The 20,000-nt window shown below is 31.5% G+C and overlaps 3 protein-coding genes across 14 annotated transcripts in view; 1 reads left to right on the forward strand and 2 right to left on the reverse strand.

The window, feature by feature from the left end:
- The window catches only part of scrib (scribble planar cell polarity protein), a 37,495-nt gene extending 27,575 nt beyond the window's left edge, over positions 1–9,920 (reverse strand). For 8 of the 9 annotated variants that reach the window (XR_014981835.1, XM_085655217.1, XM_085655220.1 and 5 more), the window contains exon 1: positions 9,362–9,920. Coding sequence is in view for 8 of the 9 variants with exons in the window: in XM_085655217.1 (XP_085511343.1) it covers positions 9,362–9,920 (559 nt within the window). In the remaining variant the exon portion in view is untranslated. The remainder of the gene's footprint in view (positions 1–9,361) is intronic. The other variant, XM_035861899.2, reaches the window with a different exon arrangement.
- A 516-nt stretch (positions 9,921–10,436) lies between these two features.
- Positions 10,437–12,108, forward strand: Pex11c (peroxisomal biogenesis factor 11c). Its single transcript, XM_035861909.2, has 5 exons — positions 10,437–10,751; positions 10,853–11,127; positions 11,293–11,471; positions 11,627–11,695; positions 11,777–12,108. The coding sequence occupies exons 2-5, from the start codon at positions 10,897–10,899 to the stop codon at positions 11,994–11,996; spliced, it is 699 nt and encodes a 232-aa protein (XP_035717802.2). The 5' UTR covers positions 10,437–10,751; positions 10,853–10,896; the 3' UTR covers positions 11,997–12,108.
- A 1,584-nt stretch (positions 12,109–13,692) lies between these two features.
- The window catches only part of orb (polyadenylation element binding protein orb), a 9,007-nt gene continuing 2,699 nt past the window's right edge, over positions 13,693–20,000 (reverse strand). Inside the window, exons 1-12 of one of the 4 annotated variants that reach the window (XM_035888161.2) lie at positions 19,734–19,867; positions 19,110–19,449; positions 18,569–18,717; positions 16,811–17,067; positions 16,587–16,713; positions 16,133–16,502; positions 15,821–16,053; positions 15,634–15,735; positions 15,400–15,565; positions 15,185–15,312; positions 15,025–15,105; positions 13,693–14,948 (exon numbers count right to left, since the gene is read on the reverse strand). In XM_035888161.2, coding sequence (XP_035744054.1) covers positions 14,781–14,948; positions 15,025–15,105; positions 15,185–15,312; positions 15,400–15,565; positions 15,634–15,735; positions 15,821–16,053; positions 16,133–16,502; positions 16,587–16,713; positions 16,811–17,067; positions 18,569–18,717; positions 19,110–19,449; positions 19,734–19,754 — 2,142 coding nt within the window. In that variant the 5' untranslated portion in view covers positions 19,755–19,867 and the 3' untranslated portion in view covers positions 13,693–14,780. Of the gene's footprint in view, positions 14,949–15,024; positions 15,106–15,184; positions 15,313–15,399; positions 15,566–15,633; positions 15,736–15,820; positions 16,054–16,132; positions 16,503–16,586; positions 16,714–16,810; positions 17,068–18,568; positions 18,718–19,109; positions 19,450–19,733; positions 19,868–20,000 lie in introns of those variants that run through there. The other 3 variants (XM_035888163.2, XM_035888160.2, XM_035888164.2) reach the window with 3 other exon arrangements.

Below are 20,000 nucleotides of genomic sequence, written 5' to 3' on the forward strand. Positions count from 1 at the left end.
CAAACAAACAATGTTATTTATATCTGTCATTAAAAAAATTTATATAAAATAAATATTTAACAATTAAGTTGCTCTTACGATACGAACGAATAATGAAATATACTAAAAAAGAACGAACGAACGACCGAGAATATAGTTTTAAAAAAGTTGTAGATGTGATGTATTCTGCATACTAGGTGTTGCAGATTGAGTTAGGTAGGCTTTTCTCTTTCTCTTTTCTTCCTCGAATAAGATCGATCGAGGAAGAGAGAAAGAGAAATAGAAAAAAGAAAAGAGAGAGAGAGAGAGAGAGAGAGAGAGAGAGAGAGAGAGAGAGAGAAGCACAGAGTATCAATAAAACGATATGAGTAAGTGTGCGGTTTGATACGTAATCGCGATGGCACGTGGATAACGTAACAACCATGTATGCCTTTTCGCGAGATTGTGTGAAAGCAGGATTATTCAATGCGACCGTGACTCTCGAGCGTATACACGTGGATAGCTATATGACACGATATTTGAAATACAAATAAGAAAACTATGTTAATAATGTCTATATACATATCTTATTATATACATATACATATATTCTAAACCTCTTATCAAGTTTGAGGTCTTTACAAATTTTTTTATACGTTGTTTTATAAGCGAGATGCATAGGATCGTATCGATCTTCCCTCTTTTTATCACCCCCACCCCTTTCTCTTTCATTTCATTTCCCTTCACTTCACATTGGAATTTTAATTGCTCAGTTTCCTATGCACTTTATAGGAGCAATTAATTTGATAAATAAATGATGTTAGTAAGAGCTAACATTACAAGCACATTTTATTATTGCCGCGTTCTTTTAAACTCTATCCAAATGTGTTCGTAATTTTTTCATCCTGCTAGTATTATCAACAAAAACTTTATGCGATAATTGTTAATTTTACGTTTTCGTTTTGTATTTGAATTATATCGGGGCATAAAAAAAGTATCATGGTATACTTTACATGCTCATTATGGATGTGAAATTAATCAAGCAAACGTACAGCCCGTTCTGTTTTGTTTATCGGATCTATGCTATAGATCAACGAACGATATTATTTAGCTTGGAGGTTGATGGAAACATTTTTAATTACGAGTTTTCAATGCGGATTATATACTACAATAAATAGTTAAAAAAAAATTGTTAATTAGAAAAATAAATTTAAAAAAGAAAGAAAGAGAAAACGAGTGTAAAGAGATGAGAAAACATGATATGAAATAATAGGAATAGCCAAGCGTTTACGTTCTTCTTTCGATTAGCTTGACCTTTATCTAGAAAAGTGTTAGAGACATACGGCTGATAAACGTAAAACCACACCTTGATGATTTTCCGTTAACACAAACGAACCAACCCCCCTATAACTCGTCTGACAATCTTATTGCGTGGATATAATCATTACAACCATTTGAAATTAGAGGAGAAACGCCGTAATAAAAACGTAATAGAAACGCCGATTAAGGTAAGAAGAACCTTCTCCTCGAGGAAAAATAATTTTCTTGTGCTTCCTTTTACCTTTATTTTTTCAATTTCAGAACTACATTTTTGAATAAACTTTTTAGAAATTTTCTCAAAGGAATTCAGTTAGATTTATGGATATTTATGGAAAACAAGAATTACTTCACGATGTGCAATATTAAAAGGATGTTTTCGATCCATCTCGTACAATAAAATTAAGTGATATTGCTATAAAGGGGAGGGAGAGAGAGAGAGGGAGAGAGAGCATGTTGTCAATTCATAAAAGTGCTCGCCTAATGTCTGTAATTATCTACATATCCGTTGAATTAAAAATTAATATATCTATTCGACAAAAATATACATTTCGTTAAATAATGTGATTAGAAGATAAAAAGGAAAAGAATTTAGTGTTCTCTATGACCTTTCCTTTTTAACGATATCATAAATATTGCACATTAATTAGTTCTTCAGAATATAAAACAACAAATTCAGAATTCGAATTACGCTTGCTGTATGTTCAGCAAGCACATCATTATACAATATGATTTTCATATACCTACTGCATAATTATGTGTGCTAATGAGGAATTAATTTTAAGAACTTATATACGCTACTTTATTACTATAATGCGTTACAGTAATAACGAGATTTTATAACAAATATTTGTTTTATTTGAAATTTGAAGCATATCATATGATTTAATAAAAATGGACGATAAAAATAATATTTTCAATAATTAGGGAATTCGTATTATTGAAATGAATTAATTTAAAATGAAATTAAAAATTCCTCATATTCATATAATGAAAATACAATAGTAAGAAGCTTGTGTGCTTCGAATGTATTTCGTACATATAGCCTTTTGCACATTTGCTAAAGCTTAAATCAGGTTCCGCAGTTGTATTCGTATTTATTTACCAATATAAAATCACATTTATTTGTTGCTGCCGCTAAGAGCATTTGAATATAAGCAAAGGCTGTAATGTTTCAGTCCCTGACATTCTTTTCAAAGCTATTTTAAATCATGAATGCTTACCGAATAGTCTTTCGTTTGTATTGTTTCTATTTTTACTCTAATTCGAGTTTATCCATCGCGAGATCTTAGTTATTTCCTGAGAGCCTTTTAGGAAAAGATATAAAAGCACACATATTCTATATATTTTATTATTTTAAATTGGAACACCTAAATGTCTCCATTATTCATGGTTTTATGAAAGAAGTTTTTGGGATATAGTTACACTATTTTAAAAGGGACACCTAAAGATAAGAAGAATTTTTTCTCAAGATCATTTGTTACAAGATTTAAGGACCATCGGTATTTTTTTAAGTGAAACTCTATAAATTTTTTTGCATAAATTGATTCCTCGTGCTATTCTGAATGAAAAGAGTATAAGGGTACAATATCGAAAAATAATTAGTTAACGAGCACATGCATATGCATTTTTTTTTTTCAAGCACAATCTTTCTTTTTTCTTTAACATATTTCTCTAATTTCAACCAAAAATGATATGATTTATTACAGTTGCGTGAATCACCAAACGTTTTATCAAAATACTTCACTAATGAAGTTATTTTCTGATATTGTATCCCGATACTTTTTTATTCAAAATGGCATGAGGAATCAATTTATGTAATGGCATGAGGAATCAATTACTGTAAAAAAAAATTGTAGGGTTCTATTTGAAAAAATACCGATGATTTTGAAATCTTGTCAAAAAATGAAATTGAGAAAAAAGTCTTTCCATCGTCAGATAGTGTAATAGTGTTTCAAATAGTGTAACTTTTTTAGTTCTAAAGAAATCTAAATATTTATTTTATTTATTTATTTTATATATATATGCTTTTTCAATATCCTTATATATATATAATATTATATATATATGTAATATTATAAATATGTTTAATACTTTTAAATTAACAATACTTTTTGTTAATAATTTTTTTCGAATTAAATCTGTATTTCTCCATCGTCTCTTAGTAATTATGCTAACTGTATTAAACTTCAAGTGTAGTATAGTATAGTGAATCTTTGAAAACAATTATTCACGAATGTCATTATGAAGAATTTATATCATTTCGCTGTTCTTTCAACAACATATTTTTATCTTACTTTCATTCAATGCTCGTGTTCTCTCTCTCTCTCTCTCTCTCTCTCTCTCTCTCTCTCTCTCTCTCTCTCTCTCTCTCTCTCTCTCTCTCTCTCTCTCTCTCTCTCTCTCTCTCTCTCTCTCTCATTAATACTACAATGCATGTTACTATCCCATAATAATAATTCATAGGTCGGTAAATTTTTCGCCTGACTTCCGGCTTCCCATCATCCGGTATAAAAGACATACAGTTACTTTCTGTCCAAATACTTTAATCCGTTACATCTTTCTCTTTGATGTTATCCTATAAAATAATATTCTTTATAAAAGCTACTCTTTATAAATTATTTCATACAATGTGAAATATGATTGAGGTTAATGATAATAGTAGTAATTAATATATATTACTTGCAGTATATATTATAAATAGTTTACTAAACTTGACTGTGTGTGTGTGCGTATATAAAAGAATATAAAAAATATGATTAAAGATTTGGTAACATAAGCCGAAACAGGGAACGACATCTATTTTAATTAAACCAGATATATAAACTTTCGTAATAATAAATTTTATTTATAGAGGATATACTAAGAAGCTTATATTTCAATAAGACTATTTCTTTCTCGCGAATATTAAATGAAAAGTTTACTTGATTACGACAACAGTATATTCGATTACAAATTTTAATTAGCTATGAAGCATGTAACAGACTTGTTATCTTCTTTTTTTTGATATTATTCGCAAATATAAAGTTTCTTAACAGAGAGAAAGATAGTTTTTCTAAAGTAATAATATTGGAAAGATATTATATTTAATTTTCGTAAAGAAACACGTTTCCTTAACGTAAAGGATTTAAATAAAACATTCAATTCGGGAAATATCGAATCAAAATAATCTATAAAATATTTTTTTACATAGTAATTAATAAGTAATCATCATCAAAACTAGTTTGAAGGAAAACACGTAACTGCTATCTTCAAAGATGAATATATCAGTCGAGTTCGTGTAGCTGTTTTTAATAAGCCTGCTGAACTGGACTGCCGTTATAAATGTCATTAAAGCTGTCATGGTACCGCGACAATAAACTATCTGGAACCAGGAAACGCTCGATGGTAGAAGAAGATAAGCTACTACGTTTCTACTTTGTAGATCAACTAGATGCAAGTTTAAGTCTTTTTCTTTTTATATTATAACTAACATTAAACGATTTTATTTCATTGGGATGAATCCAAGAGGAAAATTTGATACGTATTATACGACTTATTTCAGAAGTAGGTATTTAAAAATTTAAGGTCATTCATTTTACGTAGATACATAATCGATTAGGAAATAAATTCGATATCAGACTTATGAACAAAAAAAAGGTGTCAAGACTCGTCAAAACGTTCGACTTTCGGACGAACGTAAAAGAGGCACATGCTGAAACGACAGTGGTCTTATTTCACTTATACACGTGCAGTGTATACAAATGTTAAACGTTATAAAACAACGAAGAAGAAGAGACTATCATTATCGAATGAAAGGTATTGTGTATGTAGCGCGAGAGACGAGTATGTGCGATCCCGTTATTCCAAGTAAAACGAATCGTATTTGACTGGTAAAAGATCATTCCTGAAAGGCTATGTTAACCATTCATCCGTCAGATAAGAATCAAAATAATATAAAGTTTCTCGAATGAATACGCATTAAGCTCGGTGAATAAGCGACAATGAGAGAAGGTAAATGCTTTAGTTACCATGTGTACACGTGGTTGGATTCCATATGTACCATGATTGTGTTCTAAAATCATGCCGGTTGATAAACAAAGTTAACTGACCGTTATCAAAGAAAGAAAAAGAGAAAGAGAAAGAGAGAGAGAACCAACTAGCTTGGCATATGCTGATAGTAAGGCCAAAAATAAAATGGATGTGTTTAAGTAGAAATGACCGTCAATAAAGCTTTAGAAGAATCGACAATTACCCTTCATTGTTTTTTATTAATTTTTCTTACCTTTTTTCTTTCCCTTTGTTTCTACTTCTTTATGGAACATAAACGATCTATCCACGATATTGTGAGATAGAAATATAGAGAGACAAATAGATAGATAGATAAATAGATAAAGAGAGAGAGAGAGAAAGAGAGAGAAAAGCCGTCACAGGTTTACGAACGATCGTTATGCAAGTTGTTGATCATTCTATCGAACATATCGTTCTGAAAAATCGAAGGAAATTGTTCCTTGTCTTAGTCAAATGTATTTTCATCTTTCAAACTCTCATCTTCTTAATTTAAATAACAATTACCTTGATCGACTGTTTATACTATATATATATATATTTGAATGTTAGTTAATTTTAAAGATAATTTATTTTAAGATTTTTTTTACAAAACTAGATATATGATTATGAATAAAATATTGAAACGATGAAGAATTTCTTGTTTCTATAGATTTTACACTGTAGGATATCATTATTGATACATGAATATTAAACAAAAATAAAACATTTTCTAACGATGAATTTGATTTCTTTGTTTAATCAATGCTTCGACGATGATTTTTCGATAGTGAAAATAACAGGATGTATTCTGATGTACCAATACATATGTCATTCGAATATCACTATATACGTTGCAATAGTATTATCGTCGATTGCTTTTAAGTCGAGATTAACGCATATAATACACAACGATTTAAAAGACTTGAAACGGTACCGATAATGTAACGATAAATTTAAACTAATCTTTTCTTCAATATTACTGGGCAACCCTAGTAATATTGAAAAAGGCATGAATTATATTATTTTTAAAAAGTTTTTAAATAAAAAATAAGAAAATTATCGATTAAATGTTAACTTTTCATAACATAATTCGTGTAATGGATTATCTTTAAGTACTGGGCAATATTATTTATCCAGTAAATCGAAGATTATGTTACCTAGTGAAATAATAAAAAAGAAAAGAAGAGAAAGTAAAAAGAAAATAAATAAATAAAATAAAATAAAATAAATTAAAATACAAGATAATTCTATTAAATATACAGTCATAATCTTGAAATAAAATCATGCACATAATATCACAATAATCTTTATCTATGCTTTTTAACCGATTGTACCGACAATGCATCTTCCATTTAAGTAGTTTAAACTGCAAACTTCATTCAATAGTAAATCAACATACGTCGTATGTCGTAGATATTAAATGATAGAAGCTCGTTTAGAACGATTATACGAGTCATCCGAATCATTCTTCGATGAGCTCAGCTAAATTGTTTATCGAAAAACGATTTATAGCGATCTAGTATCGTTACCATTACGAAGAAAATCTCTACGTGCTCACATGGGGATCCCTGTGTTTTTCAACGATTAACATTCTATCAGGCCAGAACAAATTAGTCTGCGTTTCTGTTGAATGTGTTATGTCTAAAAATATTTCACTTTCTACGCTATAGAATCAAGACTCGCTGTAATCTATGGAAGACACACGAACACGTTGAATCACGCTATAAATTTTCTTCCTATTTTCGAAACGGCCTTTCAACGGATAGTTTGGAGAACTTGGTGAGAAATAAACCTGATATAGAACGAAATAATATTCTCTCTCCCTCTCCCCACTCCTATCCCCCTCTCCCCACTTCTATCCCTCTCTCTTTAAGCGAAGAATTTTAAAGTCACATATTCATAATTTTTCACTTTTATACCTGTTTTTTCCTGTTCACTTTATCCCATTCTCTGATAAACTTACAGTCAAAATGAAACGGAACAGAAAGAGCAATTACTGATCATGTGCATGTGTAAGTAATGCACGCTAGGAGCATTCAAAGTCAAATTAAAAGAAGAAATGAACGTCAAGACTCAAAGGTAAAACGTTGAGATGAAACGGTAAGTAAATTCAAAGTGCATGAACCCGATGAGGAACGGTAAAGGAAAGGAAAGGAAAGGTAAGGCTTCCCTCTTAAGAAAGTACCTGTAGCCATAAGCGCGCGGTAGAGAGGAAGGAGGTGAGGAAGGAGGAATGGAGAAAGAGAGAGAGAGAGAGAGAGAGAGAGAGAGAGAGAGAGAGAGAGAGAGAGAGAGAGAGAGAGAAAGCCAATGGAAACGTTTCAACATGTCTTCGCTCTTACGAGCCGGTGAATCTTTGTTAGAAAGTGAACAGGATGGAGTATAACATATATATGTATGGAACACGATTCGATGAATACCTGTTACACCCTAGTAATTGTGAAATAATTTTTACGAGTATGATAAATATGCAACATGTTATATCAATTATTATATGTATACGTACAATCTTAATTTCGATTAATTATAACATCTGACCATGACACGCGAATATAATTCCATTGAAAATAAAAATAAAAAGAAAAGAAAAAAAAACAAGGAAAAGAAAAAGAAAAAAAAAAAAAATATCCCATATGTACAGGCATAACCCACATGTGTCTAGGAGTAAATGTTCCTATAATTTTATAATAAAAAATAAAATAAAAAAAAAAAATAAATAAAAAGTGAAATGCTGGGATATAACAATACCCGGAAGAACGATCTTTTTATAACAGTATTTGTATTTTTAGATATCAGACATCGATAACAAGATTAAAGAATAGAATTTGATAAAAATGCAATTTCTTAATCATGGGCAGCATTCGTAATAAATCAAAGATAACAAAATTAATGGTTTTCCATTGAATTTGAAAAGAAATTATTAAAAGGTAACTTGTCATTTAGATGTTGTTCTTGAATATCAAAAGCGATTGCGTAAAGTTCATGAAGCAGGGAACGTTTTGCGTATAAGATAACTGACAGACAGATAAACAGACAGACCGACATACATACTACACAGCAGATATACATACACACCGGGTAAACACGTGGTTGGCATGACTCAATGCTACTGACAGGTCGAAGAATGAAGACGATAAAACGTATCATGAAAATAATATATGACCAAAGGAGTCTTGGAAAGATAGTCGAGGTGATTTCCGTAATAAAAGGTCGTATCGTTCACCCGAAGATTGCATCTTTTCGTAATACTACTGCAAAGTCGTAATACGCTATCACTCCCCCCTCTCTTTGTCTGTCTTTTCTCTGTTTCTCCCTCCAAAGCTCTCAATCGTAGTACGACGAGAGTAAAGATAATGTCCCGTTAATGAAACTCGTCCGTTCAGTCCCGCCTTTTTGTTGCGTAAACTATGACTATCAGTTATGTCGTATCGCACAACAAATATTCATACATGAGACATTTCTCTTATCTTTATTGACGCGTCTTGAAAACTTTTCCTATACACATGCTTCCTCTTTAAAACCTTCGAAGAGCACCGTCGATCGTTTCCATGACGAGAAAGAAACCGATCGAGTGTGCAAAAGAATCGTGCTCGAAAGAGAACATGTTAGAAAGTAGAGGGAGAGGAGAGAGAAAGAGAGAGAGAGAGAATGAGAAAGAGAGAGAGAGAAAGAGAGAGAGAGAAAGAGAAAGAGACATAGAGAGAAAGAGAGAGAGAGGTAACTGGAGGAATAAGACAGAAAAATATAAAGGGAAGGGAGAGAGAGAGAGAGAGAGAGAGAGAGAGAGAGAGAGAGAGAGAGAGAGAGAGAGAGAGAGAGAGAAAGAGAGAGAGAAAGAGAGAGAGAAAAGAAAGAAAGAAAGAAAGAAGAGAAACCTCAAAGAAAACTCGTGCACGATCTTCCAACGATCGAAACGCTCAACCGGTATATGGCATTATTGCTTTTTGGAATGCCGTCGATCGATGCTTTTTTGTTGCATATAAGCTTCTTTATAGCCATTCTATTTCCTCCATTTTAAACGTTGATTCGAGCGAGCGTTTATGAAAATACCGCTCACCGTTCCTAGAGACGTCCAACTCCACGAGGTTCTCAAAGTTCTGTATGTCCGGCGGCAAACGACCAATTTCATTGTCACTGAGACCGAGCTTTCGAAGCCTCTGAAGACGGAAGAAGTTCTGAAAAAGATAAGGAAACATCGGTGTTAACGTATTGACATGGTAAGTCCGATAAGAAGAAAAGAAACATATAGGATGATGACAACGCATAGCATCGTCTCCAGAAGAATTACGTCGTAAGCGTTCCATGTCTATTGTAGCGCAACGGGAGGAGACGTCATGGAGGCGGTAGGAGAAAAAGAGACGAAAGAGAAAAGAGGGGGAGAGGTGCGAAGGAGAAAGAGCGAAAGAAAGAAAGAAGCGATAAAGTTGGCATGAGGCGAGTTTATAATTACTTACCTTCGGCAGCTCGCGTATGTGATTTGCGTCGAGCAAAAGTTCCTCCAAACTCCTTGAGTATCTCAGGATATCGTCGGGGACGCTCGGCAGAGAGCAATGACGCTTGTCAACGTATTCCACCTGCCTGTTACACCCTTTAAAAATTGGAATGTAGCGGAACATCGTATCCCTTTTTTCACTGTCGATCACGTAAATGCAGCACCGAACATAATTGTCTCTTGTAACCGCGAAGATGAAGGGTGGATCGAACGCGTAAGTTTATTATTTGCACATATTTTCCAGGTACGGGTGCGTCGAAGAAACGCGGAGCGAAACAAGCGGCACAACACACACTTTCACGCCCTACTCGGCTTTAAAACGCGCTCACTGCTTGTGCTTCCAAATCTGACGTCATCATGTCCACGAATCACAAAGCGCGTCGTTTTGCTTCAAACGTTAACGTCGATTGTCGCGCCGCAGTTTGGATATTTTTCGAATTATATCAATATGGCTACTTATCCTTACTCCTTTAAGTGCTATTACGAACGAGCCATATGGATGTGTTTTATGTTCTATGTGATTTCTCACTTACAAAATTAAATTATCAGTGGCGAAAGATAACGATCTTAAGCGTATCTATGATACAAATGTATAATATCAAATGTGGATGCAGGTGTTTTTTATAGTAACTATATATATATATGTGTCAAGCTGAATCATTGTCAGCCAATGAGAAAATAGAATGGACCATTGTTCTCTTCGGATTAAATATTTGCTATTTAAAAGATAATTGTTTTATGAAGAGAATTAAAATTGGTGTCGGATGATTTCCCATGATATAATAAAAAATAGAAAGTCGTGCTCTATATGAGTATTCTGAAATGATAATTTTCATTTCTATTCTTTCTGTAGGAAATAAAATTCATGAACTTTTTAACTTTTATGATCAACAATTTAATTTTTTTCTTAATTTGCATAACTGTAAATAACTAATCCATGTTATTACATTCGTCGGTAAGTACCTTTAAATTCATATGATAAAATAGAACGAAATATTTAATTTCTCTTTATACAAAAAATTGTCATTAATGATTATATTAAACTTTTTGTTATAGAACAAAATAATTTATTAATAATTTACTTATTCAAAATAAACAATATGGATGTAGAAATTTTATCAAATTACTTGGATACATACCATGGACGGGATAAAATTTTAAGAACTTTGTCATATATAGCAAAATTAACTACAGTGGTTACTACATCTAAAATAACGGAAGCAAAATTGAAAACATTTAGTAGTAAAATAAGCGAATGTAGAGTGATTTTACGTTTATTAGATGACTTACCAATATTTTATTATGCAAGAAAATATGGATGGGGAAAACAGGTATATGTTATATAATGTAATAATAAAAGAGTAAGTTCATTTCTATTCATATTTAAATGTACTATCAAACTTACTACATCATTTATATGATGCTTATTATTTAGCATAAATAGCAATTTTATAATGTTTTTTAGAGACATTTAAATTTAATATATGATCTAATAGGAATCTGACTGGTTTATTAGAAGTATAGAACTGATACAAATCGCCGTGGATATGATCTTTAGTCCTATAGAGCATATCTGTTGGGCTGGAGAGAATCAAATTGTCTCACTTAATTCTGCTAAATGGGATAATATTACTATATGGCTTTGGGTAGTGTCTCTCTATCTTTCTTTAACAAAGTAAGATTTTATTTAAAATTTTATATATATATAATTTAAAAAAACATTTGTGTTAAGACTTATAGCAAACATATTTTTGGAATGAGAGATTTTTGTTTCCTATATGATTTTATAATGTATTCTATTATTTATCGCATTATATAATTTATTTTTAGGTCATTGAGAAAAATAAGTCAATTGAAATTAAACAAATTACAAGGAAATGAAATGTGTGCAAACTCGAAGTAAGTATATTTTTTACAAGTTAGACAATTTTATAAATATAGCTATTCTTTAAATGTTGAAAATAATAAATATTTCAACAGTGAAACAGACAAAAGAATTAACCATGTTATTCAAGAAGAATTAATAACATCACTATGCTTGATATTGGACATAATTTATGCAGTCAGTTATCTTCCAAGTGGAATACTTTGGGGTGGATTTTTAAAAACATGGCATATTGGGGCACTCGGTACTATATCCTCTTGCATTTCTCTTTACCGAGCATTGCATCAAAAAATAATGCAAAAAAAAAAGTTATAATTGTCAGAACATTGAAATATCATATTATATAATTAATTGATTAATGAATAAGTAATATCATCACTATTTTGTAAATTTGTATAAAGATGTATAATAAATTGTGCTATAATGAAATTTAGATATGAAAATGTATTTTTAATAAACTAGATAATAAACTAGAATATGTTTTATCATCTTATCTTCTATGCTGAATCATACTTTTATTTGTAACATTTCAATAGCACTTGATACCAACAAAGAAACAACGAGCTTATTAAAGAACACTTTATTTAGTTTAATAAATCAGATTCAATACAGAGCACCTGTTGAACGAGGTTACAATACGAAAAGCTAAAGCGTCATAAATTACTAATATTGTCTATAGCTTCTTCATAGTCGAGATAAAGGTATCGAATTTGTTTTCATTGCAATGTTTACTGCTGTGTAAATGTTTGTGTCTGTGATATAGTTATCCTGTTGCTATATAATGTTCTAAATTATATTCATATTAACTCTTATTATTAATAAAAATAAATAATAGGAGGCACTTTTTCATGAAAATTAAAATAATTCAATAACTATAGTTCAATCCTTTAAAAGTTTGATTAAATTCTTTAAAAGTTTTAGGAAAGCTTGACATTATGCATACCAATAACAGTCTTTTTCAATTAACACTAAATCACCCTGTGTATTGCATGGTATCAATGATTTAAAAATAATTTATTTCTCTCTCATGTTGGAATAAAATCTAAGGAGATTATATTAAAAGGCACGACATATTAAAAGTTTGTAAAGGAGACATTTCAGATAAAAGAGTATCTTTAAAATTTGTGTCAACCTCTAATTCTCTAATTGTTAATGATAGCTCGATACTTTGTGCAAGTATAGACTCATTACTTTACTTTCTGTTCTAGCAAATGACTTATGGACTAAAATAATCCTAACATTAAGTCTTTTGGAAGCCTGATCAAAGCATACACATGTATATGCATCTTAAATACGTTACATTATATGTTAAAACAATTTTCACGTGAATTTTGTTTTACATAACAACCACGTTTATCACTCCTTCATCATCTTTAACATATTGTAACATAATACATAGTATTTTTATCTGTTCAAGTTTTTGGAGTATTTGTGACTTTTGTATATTACTCTATAAAAGAATTTTTTTATATAGTATATTTTATATAGTAGAATTTCTTCCTGAACAGTCTTATATTCTTTCAACATTAGTTTCTATTGCATTCATTTTTCCCATGAATATTCTACCATTAACAATGCGTTACTGTTTTAGGCGCGATTAGTTATTGGTGAAATGGACAAGTTATTAGAAATGCTTAATTTTTATTAGAATGCCATTATTACATTAGAAATTTGTAGTATGCATCAAAGGCACCAACGTAATTTCAAATTAAAAACTGTTACATTGAAATTATTTTATAGGTAATAAAAATATATCGAATAAAAACAATATAATAGACTTTTTTTCTTTTTTTTTTTCTTTTCTTTTTTTTTTGTTAAATAAAGCAAACAAGTTTTTTAGCAATAATATCAGATTATATATCATTAATATCGTTCGATAGAGGATAAAGGATATTGATATGAATGAAATTAGGAAGGATAAGAAATATTATTTCAAGGTTTTTACTAATTAAAGAGAACAAAAAGAACAACAAATTATGAAAAAGAAAGAAAGAAAAATAACAGCATAAGATTATTTGCAAAAATATGACTTTTAATTAATTCAACAAAATTATATCAAAACATGAGAAACGCGGGTAAAGGATATACGGCGATATTTCATCGAAAGAAAATATATGTAACGCAATATAGTAACAAAAAATAAAAACAAAATCAATTCACTATAATGCGTACCAGAATCGTAGACCGTGTACTTCTCCATTTCGTCAACAGTTAAACAGTCCCAGCGGATAAAGACTTATAAAAAGCTTACCGCTTCCCAACTAACAATATAAATTATTAACTACAGTGGGCACGAATCGGTATTCTTTTTCTACACTATATAATATAAAGTAAAACTAACGGTGGGTATTATTGCTAGGCAACTGTTCGAATTGGAAGAACGGCCTGCGTACTGGATGATAATACTTTCTTGAAAATCGATTCACCAATATACTATATATCAAGTAGACCATACAAAAAAAGTAACAAATACAATTGTTAATTCGCCCGATCAAAAAAGGACTAAATGTATAGTCTCGTTAAAGTAATAATTAACAATTAAGCGTAAATCTTCTGCCAAGAAGTAGTTATTATCATGACGACAGGAGTATCGCGAAGAAATTCTAAGCTTCAACTAAGCTTATCCATAATCACTATACATTTTAACGACTTTCACTTTGTCGTGTAAAAAAAAACAATATTAACACCATAAAGCCATCATTCAGTTTATATGAAAATTTAACGAAAAGGCAAATACCTTACGTATAATCTCAGTGCATTCTGGCGAATTATTGACACGATTACTTTTCTCGTAGTAAAATAATTAACAAGAGCAACAGACCCTAAGTAAACATATTAAATAAAAGTAATGCTTGTCCCGAATGTAGCGGGAAACCACATTCACAAATGATAACAACTGAATCGTTGTAATTTTGCGGACAAGCTGGAATTTCCGATATATCGTCCTTTTTATCATCGGTCCAGCTGCCCACAGCTTTTTATAATAAAAACTAACATTATACCTTGTCAATAAGTCAACCAGTGCAACGTCCATATCAAAACAAATAGTCAAAAGAGAACTGAACGTGGCTGCACGGGGAATACACTTTCATAATTCCTTCAAATACCAAAATTGGAAGTGCGGGAACTAGAATTAATACCCATATTAGGTGATAATTCAATCACCTGACTTTTCTTAGAATTACGCGTTAAAGGCTTATGGTATCGCATTGATTCCATAGAGTGTTGCCATAACCAGCATCTACGGCAAAAATACCTGAAACATATCTGAAACCAGCATAAAATTACGTTACGAATGTTTTTTATTAAATCGATAAAAATGTAATAAAAATTTTGAAATTACTTCTTCCCGGCAAAAATAAGTTCCTTGTTGGACGAAACACCCAGAACACATAGAATCTTCAAGATAAGGATCAACTTGTACCTAATATATAAGAATATAATATTGTAATTATTAATTATAGTTTCTTTTATTTACTATTATATTCTTTACTATTATATACCTTTTTTGTAAATTTAGCAGTTTTTATTTCAATAAAAGCAGCTGATACTGCTTTTTTGTACGAACTCTTCGTACTAAACGTAACACGACCTGATCCTATTGGATACTTGTATTTATCAGTGTCAATACCTGAAAGTAAAACAATTATCATCATTATATAATTATATACAATATTTTAATAATCGCTTGTTGATTTTTACAACAATTTAAAAATACCTGTATAAATAACGCCATGAAACAGATCATTCATAATTTTCGCTAAACCTTCAGCAGTTAGCATGCCATGCAACGCACCAACAAAAACTGTTTTGTGCGGGTCAAGCTTTTGTGATGGTAATTTAACGTAATTACTGTCGTTAAGACTCCACGGAATGACTTGAACCTATATTTAAACGAAATATATTAATTTACATTTATATAAATAAAAATGTTATAGAAAATTATTCTTACGTAACATACTTCTTTTCCTTTCATACGTTTTGAAGAAATTCTATAATACCAACTTCCGCCGTTGGTAACATCATACGTACAACAGGCCAACAAAGATCGCACCTAATATTCATATTTGTAATTAATTTTTATCATTATATATAAATGTAAAGCACTTTATAATATATAAATTATATATATATTATACCTGCTTTTCAGTATCAAAAATAATATACGCGTAGCCTTTCGGCTGTGTAGTAGATTGTTCTTTTTTTGGCCATTCGACGCGAATCAGACCAAATTGTTTGAATGTTGCTATCAAAAGAGATTCCGTAATATCCCACGGAAGGCCACCAAGAAATACTTTTGAAGAATATCCTGTTGGTTTTTGAGTACGTTGAGGCAATACACCGCTCCAAGTACAAGTTGGATCACAGAGCGCTAGAAAATCATATAATAGCTCGAAATATATATATATATATATAATAAGTATATTATATAGACTATTCATTTACTGTACCAGCTGCATTTCGATGGAACTTTGCCGCTCGATCCAAAGATATTTGTGCATCAGGGATATTAAAATGAGGAGAATTTAACATCATATGCGGATTCCCTGTTGAGCAACAACCCTTTTCATGATTTAAAAGTGAATTCAATAAGGTACTAGATGGCGGTGAACCACAATGGTGAGTCCGATTTTGACCATGTGTTTGATGATGATGCAACGATGATAAATTCTGATGAGACGGTGATAAATATTTTTTTATCGCCATACGTTGCAAGGCCGCTGTCCTATTGTTTCCATACAAATCTGTTTCCGGTGACATTAATGATCTTAATGATTGAGGATAGCATCTATGAGACGACGTATTTAATGACAGACAATTCTGTAAAAAAGATATACTATTGTATTTTTTCAAATTTTTATAAAGCCATAATACGTAAGAATCATTTCATTCATTGACGATTACCATTATGTTAGACAAGGAACCATCCATACTATTACAACCACTCGTCTCCGAATCTGCTGGTGAATTAGATCGTGATACATTGCATCCTGCTGTGTGAGGATATTCTAAAGTAGGACTACCGCAACTACTGAAATCGAATATATGTACGATCGAACGTTACTAATATACTTTTGTTTAGATTATTTTTTGATTACGATCATTTGTCTTTTCAACACCTGCATTACCTGTATGGTGGTGAGCCTCGAATAGCTCTGCCATATGGTGAATGAACAGGTGACGAAGGAGAACCTACATGTTGAAGCGACGAACGACTTGCTGCCGATGATCCTGAATATAAGCTGTTAGCAGTTTGTGGAAACGTGTATGGATTAGAGTATAGACTTCCAGGGGTACTTGGACTTCCAGAAGTAGTAATCGAATTTGGTGAACCAGGGACATCAACCGTAGTCGAGTTTGAATAAAATCCGTAGTTGTCATCGCACTATTGTTTTTAGATAAAATAATAACATTTTTCAATGTATCTGTTTGATATATTAATTAAATTCGATTAGATCCTATCGATCGAATAAATATTATATCTACGTAACACAATCCTTGGAGTATATCCAAAACAGCGTAGCAAATTATCACGAGGGAATCGACTTCCTAGGAATACAGCAAGTTCACGGAAGCCATCGAGGTAGGACAAGAAAGGCCATGATAGAATCGTTTGGCTCAAGTCTACAAGTACTTGGCTCTACCGAAATCGAGGTCGCTTCGACACGTCGCTTCTATGTAATTTACTTTACTCTTCGCATTATAAACCGAGACTAATGCACGCATTTTGATATTCCAAGGACTTCCTTTATATACATGTATATGTATATATACATTAACTATTAACACATTAATGTATCCAAGAAGTGAAGAGAAAAAGATTTATTTTGATATTTCTACTTTTTATGAAAATTATAAAATAAAAAAGAATTAATGCAAAATTGGATATTATATATGCTTGTTTGAACGATAAAATATTAATAATGACAATAACAAATATATATATATAAAAGAACTGAGTAAAAAATGAATGGCAGTTTATATCGATGATCGATGTGGTGGCTTGCCGTTTGAATTGGGAAAAATTAGTCGGTCTGGATAGAATAAGGGGTAGTTGGAGTTACTCCAATGGGGATGATCATTGTTCCGGTTATTGCATTGGCAGCAACCAGACGTCTCAAGCACAATACTGCCTATTTCACGTTTGGCGTTTTTATCGCAATCCAACGTGTAATATTTACAGGCTGCCAAAATTGTTATAGGCTCTCTACATATACTAGCGACCCTTACCCATTATTATTACGTCTTTGAATTCTCCGATATTTCATGGAACTTCATGAATGATAAAAAATCATTGTCGGATAAATATTTATAAAAGTCGATTTTTTTCAATTAAATTTAAATATGTAATTACTTCATCAATTAATTCTATTTAATTTTAATTTTATATGTTTTCGAAGCAAAGTTATCTTATGTAAGTATCGAATATATTTTAATGTTTAAATTTTTAAATCATACAAACTATTTTGTGAATACAATTAGAGCTTATCTAATTATTCATATAAGTTTTATCGTATTAATTTTTCCAGATCCACCTACTTTGCCTGTGACTCGTAGTTAAATGATTCTACGATGTGTAATCGTATTTTCAAATGAGTCTAACGATCGTAATGCTTTTACGTACACACGCAGTAACCATAGATTCTGTGGAAATAAGCAATTCTTCTTGAGATATAATCAAGCCTTAATACACTTTATTTGTATTTTGCGACGTTTATGTTCACCAAATTAATTTCAAATTTATAATAACCAACCGAGCGAAGAAGTTTTATGATCAAAACAAGGTTAGTAGATTTTCTACGAATCTATTAGGAAACTTTTGCACGCGTGACGAATTTTAACGACGTTATAAAATCTTTACAAATGTACATTTAATATTGATTTACCTGATAACGTTGATGAGAGGACGTCTGATTGCGATGTTGTCCATGATGTTGATAATTACGATAATTGGGTGAATCGACTACAGATTGATTGCCCATTAATGATCCTCGAGGTAAACTCAGTCCGAATAAATCTGAAATACTCATATCCCCTGTGCGAAGAAAACCAAAAGAAACGCGTTTCAAAAATTCGAAGACAAGACAGAATCGCAAGTTAGTGATAAAAAGAAAAATCGGAACAATTATTCACATTTTAAAATTATAACACACATATTGATCGCTTTTGGCAACTTAATTATTATAATGTCCAAATATAAAATAGTTTATTTTAGTATTTAAAAAAAAAAAAAAAAAAAAAAAAAACGAAGTCAATTTGTTGATTACATCGTTGTTACTTCTTTCTCCAGCTTGATATAACAACAATTTATATAAATTAAATTTGATCTGACCTAAGTTTTAATCTTAACGTCTTTGAAGAAAAAAAGAGAAAAAAAGGGAAAAAAAAAAATGATCTAATCAAATATCTTCATATATGTTAGCTCACCTTCGATGTTAGGACTTTTGGTAGATTGCGAGTAAGAGGCATCATGTGAATAATTTGGATACAAGCTCGACGTCGTCGGCAAGTCTAGCAATAAATTGTTGATCGATTGTAGCTGATGCAATTGCTCGCGTTCTCGTTCGCGTTGTTGATCTCGTGGCTGGTGTTGCGTCTTTTCACGATGCTGCTGCGCCTGTAGAAGTTGTTCCCGTTCTCTCTGCTGCAACTGCAATTGCTGCATTTCTTGGTCGTGCTGCGTATGCAGTTGCAGACCCTGCGTCGTCTCATTACGTTCCGAACCTTCCCACGTGTTCGTTTCATCTTCATCGTACGACAAAGACAACTGCGGAAGAGAGAAAAAAAAAAGTAAATAAAAAATAACAAGAGAAAATTTTTCGTTCGAACAAAAACGATCATGGGTATATGGATTCATTCGTGAAAATAAGTATATACATGTGTACGTAGTATATACATATGTACTCGATGGAGGGGGGGGGGACAAAACATCGTCACACTATTGTATTTTTTTTTATTCGTATAGATAAAAATTTTGAATAACATCCACTCCTATAAGAAGAACCCGCGAAAAAAACAACTATTTTGGATACAGTAGGAAAGCTTACGTACCCAAGAATTTTTCGACCTCATCCCTGTGAACGACAACAACCGAATGTGCTCCACAAGCTTTCGATAGACAACAACGAAAACAGGACGTCAAGGACGTTACTTCCAACTAGCGTTCGTGGAATTCGGAAAAAAAATTCTCTCGAGTCGGGAGATAGCGAGCGAATCTATTCAACGTCTTAAGAGACAAACTCTAAACTTCTTGGAATTCTGCCCTTTCAAGTTCAAAGTTATGAGGCGGTTTAACAGAAAACTTCTGCGAAATTTTGT

This window comes from Vespa mandarinia, chromosome 2 (assembly GCF_050613455.1).
Source record: "Vespa mandarinia isolate Hongniang chromosome 2, ASM5061345v1, whole genome shotgun sequence".
Taxonomy (NCBI): Eukaryota; Metazoa; Arthropoda; class Insecta; order Hymenoptera; family Vespidae; genus Vespa; species Vespa mandarinia.